Here is a 16,481-nt window from a genome sequence, read left to right as displayed (position 1 = left end):
TTCTTTGAGACAATGTTGTCTAATAAATGGAATCTTAGATTTAGAATTACAAAATCCTTACTCTAAAACTTACTACCAAATCAAATCAAAACCTTTCTGAGACTCAATTTTCTTATTTGTAAAGTAGGGATAATAGTACTTCCCTTACAGGAAGATTGAGAAAATATGTACAAAGAGTTTTACAAACCATGTTAGTTGTTTCTAATTCACATTTCTGACCTTGCCATTCCTCTTACCCAGAGCCCCCAATAGCTTCTTGTTTCCTCGAAGATAAAATAAAATGTATTTTATTTATTTAATAGTTTTCCTCAATTACATTCAAAACAACATTTTTTACATTTGTTTAAAAAAAATTTAGTTCTGGGTGCTTTCCCTTATTATCCCCATCCACAATTAATAAATTACATGTGAAATTATGCAAAACATTTCCATAAAGCATTTCCAAGTTGTAACATTTTTACAGATAAAGGTTCTGATAAAGGCCTCATCTCTAAAATATATAGGGAATTGACTCTTAATTTATAAGAAATCAATCCATTCTCCAATTGATAAATGGTCAAAGGATATGAACAGACAATTTTCAGATGAAGAAATTGAAATTATTTCTAGTTGAAACAGAAGTTTTTGCAAGGGTCAGTGTTGAAAAATTATCCATGCATATGCTTTGTATATAAAAAGCTATAATTAAAAAAATATAAATAAAAAACATTTCCAAGTTGTGAACAAAAACATAATCTCCCACCCTAATGAAAATAAAAACTCTCAAGAAAAACTAAGTTAAAAAGAGAGAATGCTTCAATCTATATTGAGACACAATCAGTTCCTTTCTGGGTATGAATAGGATTTTTCATCATAACTCGTTTAAAGTAGTTGTGAATGATTATACTACTGAAAATAGCAAAGTCACTTACAGCTGGTCATCCTAGAACATTGCTATTACTTTGTATACTGCACATTTCACTTTGCCTTGGGTTCATGAAGGACCTATCAGGTTTTTTGTTTTTGTTTTTGAGCGCAGAAATCTTGCTCATCCTTTCCTATAGAGCAATATTCCATTACAAACAAATACCAATTTATGGAATCATTCCTCAATTGATGGACATCCTCTTAATTTCCTTTTTTTTTTTCCACCTTGACAAGAGAGCTGCTTCTATGAATAAAATATAGTCTTTGGCCAGTGTTCACTACCTCTTAGAGCTATTCTGAGATCAAATGAGTAGGTGTGCCATTTGTATGGAAATGCTTTGTCACTTTCAAGGGCTGTGTGTATAGGAACTAGTAGTTCTATTATCTCTTCCCAGTAGTCACATTTCTGTAAGACAAGTCAGGTCTGTAAAAATGTGATGTGCATTTAAGTACTGGGGATGCAAATATACATATGTATATACATAAATATGTATGTGAAGATTTTATACATACATAAGCAACAAGAATCATAGTCTGTTCTCAAGAAAATTAGAAGGAAGACAACACATAAAAAAGAATTAACAGCTGATTGGGGGATAGGCAGAGATATTAGGAGAAGGTAGTATAGTTTTGAAGTCTGGAAAGTCAGAAATCCAGTCGGAAGAGGAATGAAGTTTCGCCGAGAATAGGCCTGTCCCCAAAATGGCATCATGGTGTGGGGAACTTAGCAATGGGAGGAACCTGTCATGGTAGTTAAGATGTTCAAAAGATGAGGAAGCCTTGAGGGAGGTTCTAAGGTGGGATTGCCGCTAAGACTTGGTGTTAAAAATATACAGCCAGGAAGAAAATCACATCTGCCAGGTCTGTTTTACCAGAGAATGTAATTCATCTTGGATTCACACTGGCATTTAAAAATTATGAATCTCTTTCCTTACCTTGAATATAAAGTTTCTGTTAGCTACCTTTCTATTATTTATAGTGCCAAGTCACTTTTGGTAGAGAATGGAGAAAAAAAATCTGGTAATAGCTCTGCCTTCTGGAATTTACTGTGTCCATGTCAAGTAAAGGTCTCATTCTTTTTGTGATCTACTTTCCTCCCAATATTTAAAATTAAAAAAAATTTTTTTGACCTTTATTTTCTCCACTAGTTTCAACTTACTCTAAAGCTTTAGCACTGCTGATGCTAGTCATGTTTCATATATTCAGTCTCATTCATCTGCCCTAACTTGCATTTTCTGTTCATGTCTTTGTAAACATTCGAGGTGGTGAGTTCCATATCAATTTCTGAAGACAACTTCCATTTTCCTCTTCATTTTTACTTGTGTTTTCAGAATTACGTGTTAAAGAGATCTACCTTACTATCTCCCCTTATAGAACTTTAATTCATTAGATCTTGCCTCTTTTTTCCCTAAACTCTTTCAAATGTGCTTTCCCCAAATTTAGGGTACTTATCTATCCAATTATATTCAGCCTTCCTCTCCTTTTCTTATCCTTGACTTTAGGAGGAAATGATCACTTTCCTTGAAAGGTCCCTATAATTTCTACCCCAGCAATTGTTTCTTCCTTGTTAGTGAAATCAGATCTTGAATAGTACTTCCTCTTGTTTGTTCCTCCATCCTTTTGCAAGATTGAATTATCACTAAGACAGATCAGGAAGTTATATAATCTGCCCTGCTTTTTGGCAGAGAGACAGACAGACAAACAGGGAGGAAAGGAAAGGAAGGAAAGAACAAATGAACAGATATCTATGTGTGGTCTTCTTGGCTATAAGACATGAACACACAGCAGTCTTTGGAGAATTGGAAATGGATGCTCCACAGAGGGCAGTGGAATAAGCACATGGTGCCCGTGAGCGGGCTACAGCATAGTCAATGAAGAATTCAGGGAATTATGCAGGAGAGATATCAAGGCATGACAGATGACCTGAATGCACCCATTGGTATACTCAGTCTCAAGAGAAAGAAGGGCTTCTAGTATGTTGAGTAAGATCATCCCCTGTAGAAAAGTTATGAGAGGACATGGACAAGATATGCACAGGATGGGCAGGACTAGGTGGGTTTTGCTATCTCCGAACTGAGTATGTCATTTCCCTTCTCTAGTCTGGTTTCCTTCTGTAAATAAGGTTAGATTTTTGTAGTATTTAACGTTCCACTGAGTCTTTGTTCTTTTCTCCCATAGGAATTACATGCAGCCTCATCTTCATGTACATTTTCTGCACAGACTGTTGGCTGATTTCGGTACTGTATTTCACATGGCTGATCTTTGATTGGAACACCCCAAAGAAAGGTACATAATCCCCAGTCTTGCTATTTATTAGAGAACCTGACTTTTCCCCCCTGAACCTCACACAGGAAAAATCATTTCCCACAGAATCAGAGTTGAAAGGGACTTGAATTTATCTAGTCCAACCTGTACCTCAGCAGGAATCCCCTCTGAAAGATCTCTTGACAAGTCTCTGAATGCTTCTGATGGTGGTGGTTCACTACTTGAGACACCCCATTTCACTTTTGGACAAGTTGAATTGTGATGAGATAATGTTTTCCTTTTATTCTAAGCTGAAATCTTTCTATAACTTTCCCTATTATCTTCAGTTGTGTTCTTCAGGGCCAAGCAGAACAACTTTGCTCTTTCCTCGATGTTCTATTGCTTCAAATCATTATTCTAACTGCCCCAAATCTTCTCTTCCTTACCTTCCTTCTCTTCCCTCAGTTGTCAAGCCAGTCCTCCTACTGCCCAGATTCCAACCCTCTTGCCCTGCAAAGATGAGATGCCTAGGTCAGAACTCAAGCTAGTAGGTGAAATATCTCTAGGGTCTCTAGGGCCTTTTGTTTATATGCCTTTCCTGTGCACCCCCATCATCTGGTCTCAGTGCTTGCTCTCAACTTCATAACATGGGTTATCCTCTTCTTCCTAAAGGTGGTCGGAGATCAAAGTGGGTGAGAAATTGGGCAGTGTGGCGGTATTTCCGAGATTATTTTCCCATCCGGGTAAGTGCCTTTAAATCTAGTAAACATTTGCTTTTCCTACCCTCGTATTCCTGAATAATGGGGGACTCCTTAGGGCCTTAATGTTCACTGAAGTCTCTTATTGATAAGACACCAGGGGAGAGACAGGCTCCAGCTCCCTTTCCTCATGAAGTTTCCCATCTTAGTGTAGTAGATACTCCTAGCAGATAGCATCATATGTACCAAGTATCTAAGTGGCTCTGAGGTGTCCATTAAGGAGGGGAGGGGCAGGATCACACCTGAACAGAGGGGATTAAAGACAGCTTCCTAAGGAAGGTGGCAGGTGAGTTTGGCCCTAAAGAGTGGGAGAGAAGTCAGTAGGTGATGGAATTGATGAGGGAGGCCATTGCAGGCATGACAAGAGGCTGCCAAGGAAATGCCAAAGGAAATATAGTTCAGGAATTGTGGAATGAAAGGAACATTGAATTTTGAGTCAGAAGACCTCAGTTTGGATCCAAGCTCCAAGAGCTGCTGTGAGACTTTGCATAATGCACTTTCCCTCCTCTTGGTTTCAGTTTTCCCCCTTTGTCTCCCACAAAATGAAGAGGCTGAATTAGACAATCTTTAAGGTCCCTTTAAAGCCTAAAGCCCTAAGGATAGAGAATAGTCCAGTATGTCCTTAAATACCCAGCAAAGACATTCAATTAAGTGTCCGTAGTGAGGTTGTAGGAGTGGCAAATGAACTTCCTGGCTCAGGAGATTCCCAAAAGAATAAGTTACAGAACAGGTGCTAACTTGTCTTTGGTTCAGGGTGTGCATCAAGGGGGAGTTTCTTATGCAAGTGAGATCACAGAGCCGGTTTTTTAAAAAAGGCCCTATTAATGAGGAGAGACAATTGAGGTGGAGCAGTTGAAGACTCAGTGTTAGATTCAGAACCACCTGGGTTTGGGCCTACCTTGTGACTGTGGGCCTTTGGACAAGCCACTTGCCCAGCAGTCTAGAAGTAGAAGAGGACTAGTGGACTGAGGGATGAACCTAGTCTTAGGAAGGTTTGGATCCAGTCTCCCCTCCCCAGTCAGTCACTTGGCCAGTGTCAGGTGTTTGTTTCTCTCTGTTGGGGAAGGCCAAAAGCACACCAATTCCCTCAATGGGATGTGAAGTTGGGGTTCCCCTTTCCACCCCCCGGAGTTGCTCACTGAGGATCACCTCACTGGCTAAGGTGCCCTGTATCCTTTCAGGCAGGGCTAATTGACTTGTCCCCATGGGCCACCGGGACAATTCTGGGCCTCCAACCTCGCCATGGCAATGGCAGCTGAAGTTTCCTTCCCTCCTGGCCAGAGCAGAGTGTGGTGTGGGATATTAGGAGGGAGCCCAGAGTTCCCTTTTGATAGGTTCTGGTTTCCTGCTGGGCTCTTGTGGAGAGCCTGGAACTGCTTTTCCTTCATGTGCCCAGTTTGTCCTCTGCTCCCAGTGTAAATGGTCCAGTATTCTGGGGCAGAACTGGGACATTCATAGGAAGTCCAGTGTTGATCAGCCTTTTAAAGTTCAGAAGGTTCATCCTTTGGTCAGAAGAGCTGGGGCAGGGAGGAGGCACCTGAGCAGCTTCCTCGGAGATTTCAGGGCTTGATTGTTGATGCTGGTTCTTCTCAGGCTCACCTGCCTTTTAATACTGACTCTGAACTAGCTTGTTACTATTTGTAACCTATCCCTACTCCACAAGACAACTCCCCACCAAATCATGTTCTAGTAATGTCATTCCACCCAACAGACTAAAATTGTTTAGTTGCTTCCAAATGGGTTAAGTACTTTTCATCCCAATTTAATGCCTTCAGTTAATTCAGAAAGGTATTCTCATCTAATAAAGTGTCAGGGTATGGCCCGTGTTGCTTTAAGTGCTAGATACAGCATGTGGACAACTGGAGAGTTCAGTCATTTCAGTCCAACTCTGTGGGTTTTCTTGTCAAAGATACTGGAGCCCATTTTACAGATGAGGAAACCAACAGGATGAACTGACAAGACTTGTCCAGGGTCCTATAGTTAAGTCTGAGAGTAAGGATTTGAACTTAAATATTTATTCTGACTCAAAGATCAAGACTCTTTTGTCATGGATTGAACTTTGACTGCTGAGCATCTGGGCTGTGTGCCCAACCAGAGATAAAGGCAGATAGGAGGGATGCTCACATCTCCATAGAGAGCTCATAGTCTAGTTTAGGGAAACAGCAGTTCTTGTGTGCAAGATGGTGTCTTACATAGACAGGAGTGAAAGGTTCAGGTAGTAAGTGCCATAAGAATCCTGAAAAAGAGTTGTGGGAAGGAGGGACTTTTGCAGCATAGATAGGATTTGGATAGGAGGAAAGGAAAAGACATCCCTGGCCAAGTCATTTTACCCGACTGTAAACTTGGTATTTCCTCTAGCATAATTTATATGGGGGTTCAAGATTTACCAAGGTCACCAACAACACTATGATATGAGCAGTACACATATTTTTGTCACTGAGATCAAGTGAAGTCAAAATAATTTGCCCCCCAAATGGCTAGCAAGTATGGAGCTCACAGTTGAACCCGGTATCTGCTATACTATACCAGATTGTCTTCAAAGAGATTGTTACTTTATCCAAAAAGATACTCTCCTTTAAAAAGACCAGATTTCCCTCAACCTAATTAAAACTAGGGTTCAATATTACAGGTAACTTTCCAGAAATTGTGTAAAGTAAAATCTAACTCGGTGTTCTTTGATCAGTTCATTATTTGAAAAACAGAGTGAAGGTTTGAGACTCTAGATCAGTCAGGTTCAGAGTTAACTGAATGAAGTGTGAACCTTGCAAAGGCATTTGTGACCATTTGGGATAGTGAGTGGCCTTTGGTTTGCTGCTCTCCCCTGTTCTGGGATCCTGAGGTGCCCTTAGTTCCCTGCTGACAAGAAGTGGAAATGGCCTTCAGAGAAGTCGCAGTCTGTGGGTTGTCGTGAAAACAGCAGGCTTTCCTGGATGAAGCAGGACTTGAGGTGGGTGGCCTCTAGAAAGTGACTAATGGCCCAGGACCTCTGGTGTGGATAGCTTAGATCCCGCTTGTCTTCCAGTTCCATGGCACTGAGAACGCAGGCAGGAGGGCACTTGAAAATAATAATGACTGTCAGAGCTAGAAGTCCATCAGATTTTAGGGCTTCAAAAGGACTTTAAAAATCATTCAGTCCAGTCTCCTTAATTTTATAGATGAGGAAACTTAGGAAATTCACCCAAGTCCCATCACATGGGACTCAAACGGAGGTCCTCGGACTCCAAGCTGAGTGGTATTTCTACTCTGCCAGGAGGACACATAAGAACTTAATGCTTACAACTGCCTGTCTAGCAATTGGATGAGTCACTTTACTCCCAGCTTCAGTTTTACCATCTGTGAAATGAAGCTGATAATTCTTGTTCTACTCTGCTCCTACTCTGCTCCCACTTCCACAGGCTCATTACCTGAACCTTTCACTCCTGTCTATGTAAGACACCGTCTTGCACACAAGAACTGCTGTTTCCCTAAACTAGACTATGAGCTCTCTATGGAAATGTGAGTGTCCCTCCTATCTGCCCTTGTCTTTGGTTGGGCACACAGCCCAGATGCTCAGCAGTCAAAGCTCAATCGATGACAAAAGAGTCTTGATCTTTGAGTCAAAATAAATATTCAAGTTCAAATCCTTACTCTCAGACTTAACTATAGGACCCTGGACAAGTCTTGTCAGTTCATCCTGTCGGTTTTCTCATCTGTAAAATGGGCTCCAGGGAGACCTGAATGTCAATCTGGTTTCAGACTCTTATTCACTGTGCTACCCTGGGCAGATCATTTTATCTCTGTTTGCCTCAGTTTCCTCATCTGTAAAATGGAAATAATAATCACAACTACCTGGTTTTGAGGTTCAAATGAGAATAATGTTCTTTAAACACTTTTCAGATTTTGAAAACACTATATAAATGTGTTATTATTACTTTGAGAAGCCAATGACATAATAGATGTAAAGAGCTTTGTTAATCTTCAAACATTATAGAAATGTCAGCTTTTGCTAATGTTATTTCATGGGTCTTCATGACCAAAAATTTCACTGCTTTTCAGCAAAACCTATTTTGATAAACCTTTCCAAGCTTAGCTAGTGTAATCCTTGGATGACAGTCCATCTCCAGGTTCATACTCAAAGCCTTTCCAGGTTGGTAGGACTTAGCAGAGCTTATGCTACACTGGCTTAGTCTTCTTAGGATACAGGGGTACTGTTAGGACATGAGGCATTTGAACATTGTTTTTCCTGGGGAAAAGGGGAATTTAGGAGCTAGGAATAGAACTTAAGTTCCTACCTTCACCTCTGAGCTCAGTGAAAACTTTTTTGTTGTTGTTTTCAACTCATCCCAGTCAAATAGTAGAATGTCCTTTCCTTGTATACATGGCTTTCCAAGTCAAGATCCAGGAACTCCCAGTCTCTGGACCTTGTTTTTGCCAAGTACTAATTTAAAAATAAACATCACTTCTCCCACCCCCTGAAATGCTGCTTGTATTCCAGGCAAGTGACAGGGCTTTGGGATTTTAAAGGGTCTGACGTTGGTTGTCACTGTCCACATTTGGGACTCTTTGTCCCTTCCCCTTTGCATGATTAAAAAATAAAACTCCTGGCCTTTGACCCTGGCAAGGGCCAGGTAAGGTCTGTGGGAGGTGGATGCTTTGGGGGATGGGACCTGAAAGGGGCACGTGAGAGGCACAGAGCAGTCAGTGGCATATGACTTTCCCCAAAGTATCTGCCTTATCTGGGGGGTGGGGGAATGGGGCATGATGGAACGACCAATGATGGTGTCTCCCGTCAGGTCAGTGCAGTCTCAGATGTAGCTGGGTTAGTCTTGTTTATCATTCTCCACAGCAGGGGGATGGGAGGTCAGCTCTAGGACTCTGGGTCCTGGCATGTTTTGTTTTCCCCAGTCTGGACTGACACAAGGAACTGGTCGTGGCTTCTCCCTCTCCTAAAGGCCTGTTGGGGCCTCTAGTAATAATGCTTATATTGTACCTTGCGATTTAAAAGGTTTTTTTTCATATATTATCTCAATCAAAAGGCCACAAAGTAGAAAGAATGTTAAAGTTAGAGAACGTTTTCTCTGAGATCCTTCCCAGCTTAAAACCTACAATCCTGTAACTTGAAGTTCAGGATACAAGGAGGTTCAAATTCTAATCTCCTCACTTATTAGCTACATGACCATGCACAAATCACTTAATCACTCTGATTCTATTATCTTAAAAGGTTGTTGAAAATAAAGATCTCATATAAACTTTTGTTGGCTTAGGAGAAAAGGAAAAGGAATAGACAGAAATGAAATATGTGTTATCTAATTATTAAAATATTAATTTTATAAGCATTAATTTCATAAGTATTATTGGTATTGATATATTCAAAGACTCGGCCTGTGACTGAGAGAGAGGTAGGAACTTGTCCTTACAAGTGGTTGTTGTGTTGCCCTTGTGACTAAAATCAGAATGAGTAGGTTAAAGTTACTGGGAACCAGAATTTTACAGCATTGAGAAAAGGTATCTAACAATATATAACAGATTCCCTAGAAACAGTGATGCTTAATATCACTAGAGATTTTCAAGCATGGATCCCAACTGTGTATCATACTGTGAAGGGTGAGAGATAGGACTAAATGCTTTCCAGGTGTCCTTTCCAGCTCTGAGATTCTATTATATCTTTCCCTTTCCCCCTGACTCTTTATCCCAGCTGGTGAAGACTCACAACTTGCTAACAACCCGGAATTACATCTTTGGTTATCACCCACATGGTATCATGGGCCTGGGCGCCTTCTGCAACTTCAGCACTGAGGCCACAGAGGTTGGAAAGAAATTTCCTGGCATCCGGCCTTATCTGGCAACTTTAGCTGGGAACTTCAGAGTCCCTGTGTTAAGAGAATACTTAATGTCTGGAGGTAAGAAAACAGAAGAGTAACGCATCCTTCCCACATCCTTGCAAGAGCACCTCAACAGTTTCATCCTCTGCTTTTTCTCTATCTATACCCACTAAGTCCTCTTGAGGGACAGGGTGCCCTTGGTGTGTTCCTTGGTTCCATCTTCCCAAGTCAAGAACGAGCCTTCTGCTGACCAAGTTCCTTCATTGGTCCTATTTGTAAAATCAGATAATGAGACTACAGGAGCCCTGTGGTCCTTTTTTCTCTTAAGAATTCTGTTTAAGGAGCCATTGTCTGGGATTTTTCCCTGTCCCAAGTCTATTGCTATCTTGCAACCTGGGTCTTAAAGAGCAACATTGTACAAGGAAAAGAAGGGGATGGGATTTGGAGTTATGGGACCAAGGGCCAAATCCCAGCTCTTCCATTGGCCGATTTGTGTCCTTAGACAAGCTACTTTCCCTTCAAGGCTTCAGTTTCTTTATTTGTAAAACTAAAGTTTTGAATTCAGTGACCTCTAATTAGAGCCCATTCTAGGTCATTTATAATCCTCCCAATTATGTCTTCTGGTTCCTGACTTCTAGTCCCAACCAAAATCCTACCTTCTATAGGATTTCCTGATCCCCCTTAATTCTAATGCCTTTTCTGGTAATTACTTTTTTAAAAAATTTTTAATTTTTTATTTTTTTGCTAAGGCAACTGGGGTTAAGTGACTTGCCCCCAGGGTCACATAGCCAGGAAGTGTTGTGTCTGAGATCAAATTTGAACTCAGGTCCTCCTGACTTCAAGGCTGGTGCTCTATCCACTCTACCACCTAGCTGTCCCTTGTTAATTACCTTTTAAAAGAATGTTCGCTATTTTATTTTTTCTCAATTTAACAATTTTTCACATTCATTTTTAATAATTTGAGTTCCAAATTCTTATTCTCCCTTCCCCCCCATGCCTAAAAAAAGCAAGCATTTTGAGTTAGATTATATATGTACAGTCATGTGACATTTCCATATTAGCCTTGTTTCAAAGGAGAACACTGACACCCCCCCCCAAAAAAAAAAAAACAATTTTCTGTCAACCCACATACTACTTGTTTGTATATAGTTATTTGCATGTTATCTTCCTCATTAGACTTGTGAGCTCCTTAAATGCTGAAACTGTCCTTTATCTTTCTTTGCATCACCAAAGTCTAGCACTGTGTTCTGGCACATAGTAGGCATTTAATATTTACTTAATGACTCACATTTTGGTAGTGCATCAAGCTTTATAAAATACGTAACTGATAACAATCGTGTGAGAGAAGTAGCATAATAGTTAATAACAATCTCCATTTTATAGACAAGGAAACTGAAGCTCAGAAGTTAAGTGACTTATTTCACAGTTAACCCATGTTAGAACTGGAACTAGTCCTTGGATCTTCTGACCTCAAAACTTAGTGTTCTTCCAACTAATTAGTTTAGTTGATTTCTCAAAGGACAGTGGTCCATCTGTATTTTGCCTCTAGGGGGTCTCATCTCAGGGTTTTCCTTCTTAAGTCCTTTGATACCTCTGTCCATCCCCTTCTCTGAGAGACTCAGGCCTGTGCTTTCTCAGTTTCTGCCTATCTGGCCCAAAAAGGTCATCATGAGATATGCTGGAAATCAATACAGAGTTGCTTGTGCAACAGAGTTGTCCAGTACTGGGCCCTTGGGGAGAGAGGTTCCCTGGATTTAGATAAGATTTAGTCGTTGCCCTCGTGGAATCTGGTCTTACAAGGAAAATGCAGACATGGGCAGAAACAATGCCACACTTTTACATAATTACAGTGTTCCAGAACGGGGTGAACCAATTGTTACATGAGGGCCATGGGGTTGATAAGGCCATTGCTTGAATTTATGGAGCAAAAAACATTGGGGGGAAAAAAGACTAAAGAATTGTCATTGTCCAGCGTCCAAGAATCTTCCCAACAAACCCGTAAGACTTTAGAGGCTAGTACAGTTTCTAGGCTAAATAGCCTCAGTTGCTATATGATTCTCATTGCCACAAAAGCCCCATCGTCTTGCCTTGGAAGAACCAGTACATCTTTTCTTTAAATTTTTTCCTAGCATTTGCCAAACTAATATAGCCATTGAACACTTTGGGTAATATAACATATTGTTGGAACCCATAGGTAGTTTTCTTATTTAGGGTGATGGAAGGATTTTGAAGATTTGAAGTTATTCCCAAGATAAAGAACTAGGGACATTTGTGATTGAAATAGTGGAAATTTAGCCTTTTTTTTCCACTGATGCCCTCCTTTGCTGTCTCATCTTAATGTGAAGGTGACCCTGGAGACGCAGATGTTTAGACTGCCAGTCTAAAAAGGCCTCCCTTCACTTTGGTCCTGGTGACAGACTCTATCAGTTTATTCCAGGCCTTTTAAAAGTTCAGAGCAACTCATAACCAGGCTACAACAGCATTAAATCTTTCAGCTCTAGCAACTTAAGGAAAGCCAATTGTAGCGTCATTGCCATCTGTGCCAGTGGAGAAAGGACCTGTGCCAGGGAAAGTACAGAGTCTTGAAGTCTTAAAGATGTCTTAGTAAAAAGAAAATGTATCGCATATTTTGGAACATGTATAATTTCATATTCCAGATGGGGAAAATGTCACTATTAAAAAGATTTTCACATCATTTGGAGCATCAGGGACTCTTCACAAACATGGTTCCTTCTTTTTATGACTCTATGGTTGTAAAACAAGTGAGATGTGTTTGACCCCATTATAACTATGCTGCACAGGTCACATTTGACCTTTCTGGTCAAAAGTTTTCTCTCCTCTAAAATGGGGATACTGATATCTGCCCTGCCTGCCCCATAGTTTTGACATTGGTTTTGACATTCAAATGAGATTTTTTTTATATTGGAAGTGTTTTGAAAATGTTAGTCATAGGCCAATAAATTGAGAACTGAATTGAAGCAAAGAAGTGACTTCAATCAGTATACCAAAGTTATTAAATACCCACCACATATCAGGCACTGAGATTACAAAAACAAAAATGAAATGCTTCTTGTCCTCAAGTAGCTTCTATTCTATCTCTTATTAATGGAGAGAATAAGCACACATACAAAACATTATCAAAATAAATACAATATAATATTTTACTAAGATCACTTAGGCTCTAAGTAACAAAACTGGGAGATGAGACCCAAATTTTCTAAAGTCGAGATCCATTTGGAGGTCCAAGAGACTACAGAGAGAAACCTGGATGACTATGTGGGGGATGTTGTAGAGGGAGCTTCTTTTCAGCCTCCCAGGTCCCTCTGAATTCTTGGAGAGAGAATGGAAGAAACTCTGGATTTGGCGTAAAGGAGCCAGATTTGAAATCTGACTCTGCTGCTTATTTACAGTATGACGTGGATGAGCCTTGATTTTCATATCTAAATCTGAGCGAGTTGGATTTGCTGGAGAAATGGAAAGCCCCTTTCAGATCCCTAAATTTCAAATGAGTGATTTTGTGGTTTGTGATTCTTGTTGTGATGCTGCCCCCTGATGGAATTTTGAAGCCATCACCATAGTTGTCAGCTAACCTTTCCTCACCTCTGAAACTATGCTCAGTGGCCGGGGTCGTTAATGAGATTCAGTGGAGGGATCAAGTTATATCTCTTCTACTACCCCAGAAAAATGCACTTAGGCCATAGCTTATCGTGTGCATACATCACTCAGTATAGTCATGTCTATCTACTAAGCCATGTGAATGTGGCCTAGTCATTTGTTGATGCATTTTTGTTCCTTCATCTGTAAAATGAAAAAATTTATAATTATATATGAGATAAAATTACTTTATATGTGTATCTGTATAATTGATATAAAATTATGAAGTTTTACATATATAAAATACATATGTATATGTTTTCGTATATGTATATACAAACACGTACATACATACCTGCCTCATGGTTGCAATGAAGAAAGCTCTTTATAAACTCTAAACTGCTAGAAAAATTATCATCACCCTTATTACATAATGGAATGTGGTATGGTTTTGGAATCAGGAAAAGCTGGGTTCAGGTCCTACCCACTGTGGAAGAGTCACTTATTCTGTTTGTATCCTGACGAACTCTTAAACTTTAGAAGATCTGAATCCATGGGGAAGGAGTTTCTACATGAGGGATTTGTTGTTGCCCTGATGAATCACAGGTCCAAACCAAAAATAATAATAATTATACTGATGCCTTCTTAGTGGTACTAACCATTAAGACAATGCTTTCTTTTTGACTCTGCTTCTCTGTAAAAGTGTTAGAATAAGGAGCTTAAATGAAGACTAGGTAGGCCTCCCAGGCATTCTTCCCCAGGGCCAGCAGCCCAGGAGGCCTGACTTCCTCACAGGTGCCTCTCTTCTGCCCCAGGTATCTGCCCTGTCAATCGTGACACCATAGACTATCTGCTTTCCAAGAATGGGAGTGGCAATGCTATCATCATCGTGGTGGGGGGTGCTGCCGAGTCCTTGAATTCCACACCAGGAAAGAATGCTGTCACTCTGAAGAACCGGAAGGGCTTTGTGAAGCTAGCCCTGAGGCATGGGTGAGCCGGCTGGGGAGGAAGGGCCAGGGCCAGGGCCAGGTTGGACTTCTGTTGGCACCCTGTGGTCAAAAGAAGCTGCCCAGAAAGTTAGAGGATGCATCCCCTTAGCTGTGGGAAAGCTGTTTTCTAGCTAGGGCTAGACCTGCCGAAGGTCCCTGTAGTTCTGATGTGCTGTAATTCCCTTGGTCCTTGGGAGTCCCTTCCGTTTTTTTCTAAGTTTTTTTTTTAATAAGTCTTAAAAATATACTTCAGATTACTTCAGTTTTACAAATATAAAACAGCCTCAGAAAGGAAGGACCATAACGTGTCAGAGCTGGAAAGCCTTTGCTTAGTACATGAAACATAAGTGTCTGAGCTAGAAGAAACCAGAGATATCGTCATTCACGCACTCTTTTATAAGGGCATGGGGAGAAATGGTGGTGACATGTCCAAGGTCACTCGTTTTTTCATTTTATTATGACATAGATTTTGAAGGGATGACAAAGACTTGAAAGTTTCTTAAACTGTGCTTTCTTTCCCTGTAGAGCTGACTTGGTTCCCATCTATTCCTTTGGAGAGAATGAAGTTTACAAGCAAATAATCTTTGAAGAAGGTTCTTGGGGCCGATGGGTCCAGAAGAAGTTCCAGAAATACATTGGCTTTGCTCCCTGCCTTTTCCACGGTCGGGGCTTCTTCTCCTCCAACACATGGGGCCTAGTACCGTACTCTAAGCCTATCACCACAGTTGGTAAGTAGGGTTGAAGACAGGACAGGGTTGGGGATGGAGGATAGCCACTCAAGTAGAATCTGAAGAGCCAGCAGAATAAGTTTCAGAACTTCTTTTGTCAAGGACGTAAGTAGGATTGGGCTCAGAATGGCTTCCCTAGGATTTAGTCACAAAGCAGAAAGTAGTGTGCTGTCACAGCCTGGAATTGATAATCACAAGTCCTGGGTTGCAATCCTGCCTCTGCTGCTTACTAGTTGGTGGCTTATAGAAAATCATTTGAGTGTCTCTGGGCCTTGTTTTCTCATTTGTAAAATGGAAATTTATAAAAAGGATGATGACCCTGGAGCTGTAGGACCTGGGTTTTCAAACCAACTCTCTGATACTACCTGTGACTTTGGGCAAGCCCTTTAAGCCTTCCTGTATCAGTTTCCTTATCTGAATAATTGGACAAAATAACCCCTCAAGTGTGCTGCCTTTGCACAGCTTTCTTTTCAGGGTTGTAGAGGAAATTCTTTATAGATCACCATAACAATGTAGGGAAACAATCAGACTGAATTGGGAGCTGAGGTCGAGCTCACTCAGTGACTCTCAACCCAGCTTCTTGAAAACAGGAGCAGAGTGGAGCCTGAAGCTGAATGTGGAGTAATAAAAGAAATCAAGCATTTACTGGGGTCAAGCTTTGTGCTAAGCACTGGGAAAGCAAAGGCCCCTGGGAGAACATGTCTGGTACCACTGAGGAGGAAGAGCAAGGAGTGAGAAAAAGACAGCTACCCCCCCCTCACCCCCCTGCAGATCCATTGCTATACATATCATCCAAATTGGACAGGACCTTCACTGGATCTCATTTTACAGCCTCTTCTTAAAAAGATCACAGGCTCTTTTAATAGGCCTTCCACAATCTGGTTGCAGCTCATCTTTAGTTCAGCCTTCTTGGTGCCCTCCACATTCCAGCCAGACTGGACCATTATCTGTTCTCCAAACCTTCCGGACACTCCCCATCTTCTGGATACTTTGGTATCCTGGAATTTACTGCCTCCTCTTTTCTGTCTATTGAAATCCTTTTATTTCAAAGATCAGTGACAAAGTTGAAAGTGCATTACTGGAAAATCAGGAATCCCGGTGTCTATTCCCACTTCTCATAGTGGTATATAAAGTGATTTTCCCTTTCTGGGCCTCAGTTTTCTTTTCTGCAAAACAGGTAATTTGCACATAACAGTCATATGAACCAGATGTAGTAGAAGTATTTTCCTTGTTTTATGTCGTTGGAGGGAGAGCACTTAATCTTGAAGAGGAGGAGCTTGTGATATAGTTATGGTTACATAGCCAATATGTATATGACATGTGCAGGGCTTTTTTTTGTGCCATAGTTTCTCCACCAAAAAAAATTGGTGAGCCCAGGACTCAACATCATGTCTTCTAACTCCAAGACTGGTGTTCTTTTTATTAGAGCACAAAACTTCTCCAGTTCTGACATCACATAAT

At 40.7% G+C, this 16,481-nt stretch overlaps 1 protein-coding gene across 3 annotated transcripts in view; it reads left to right on the top strand.

Moving 5' to 3' along the window:
* DGAT2 (diacylglycerol O-acyltransferase 2) overlaps positions 1-16,481 on the top strand; it is a 53,471-nt gene that overhangs the window by 35,884 nt on the left and 1,106 nt on the right. For all 3 annotated transcript variants that reach the window (XM_003764648.4, XM_031961366.1, XM_031961367.1), the window contains exons 3-7: positions 3,085-3,192; positions 3,823-3,893; positions 9,583-9,787; positions 14,119-14,293; positions 14,818-15,020. In XM_003764648.4, coding sequence (XP_003764696.1) covers positions 3,085-3,192; positions 3,823-3,893; positions 9,583-9,787; positions 14,119-14,293; positions 14,818-15,020 — 762 coding nt within the window. The remainder of the gene's footprint in view (positions 1-3,084; positions 3,193-3,822; positions 3,894-9,582; positions 9,788-14,118; positions 14,294-14,817; positions 15,021-16,481) is intronic.

The sequence above is a fragment of the Sarcophilus harrisii genome, chromosome 3 (assembly GCF_902635505.1).
Source record: "Sarcophilus harrisii chromosome 3, mSarHar1.11, whole genome shotgun sequence".
In the NCBI taxonomy this organism is placed as follows: Eukaryota; Metazoa; Chordata; class Mammalia; order Dasyuromorphia; family Dasyuridae; genus Sarcophilus; species Sarcophilus harrisii.
This window is presented reverse-complemented; position numbering and strand designations above follow the sequence as displayed.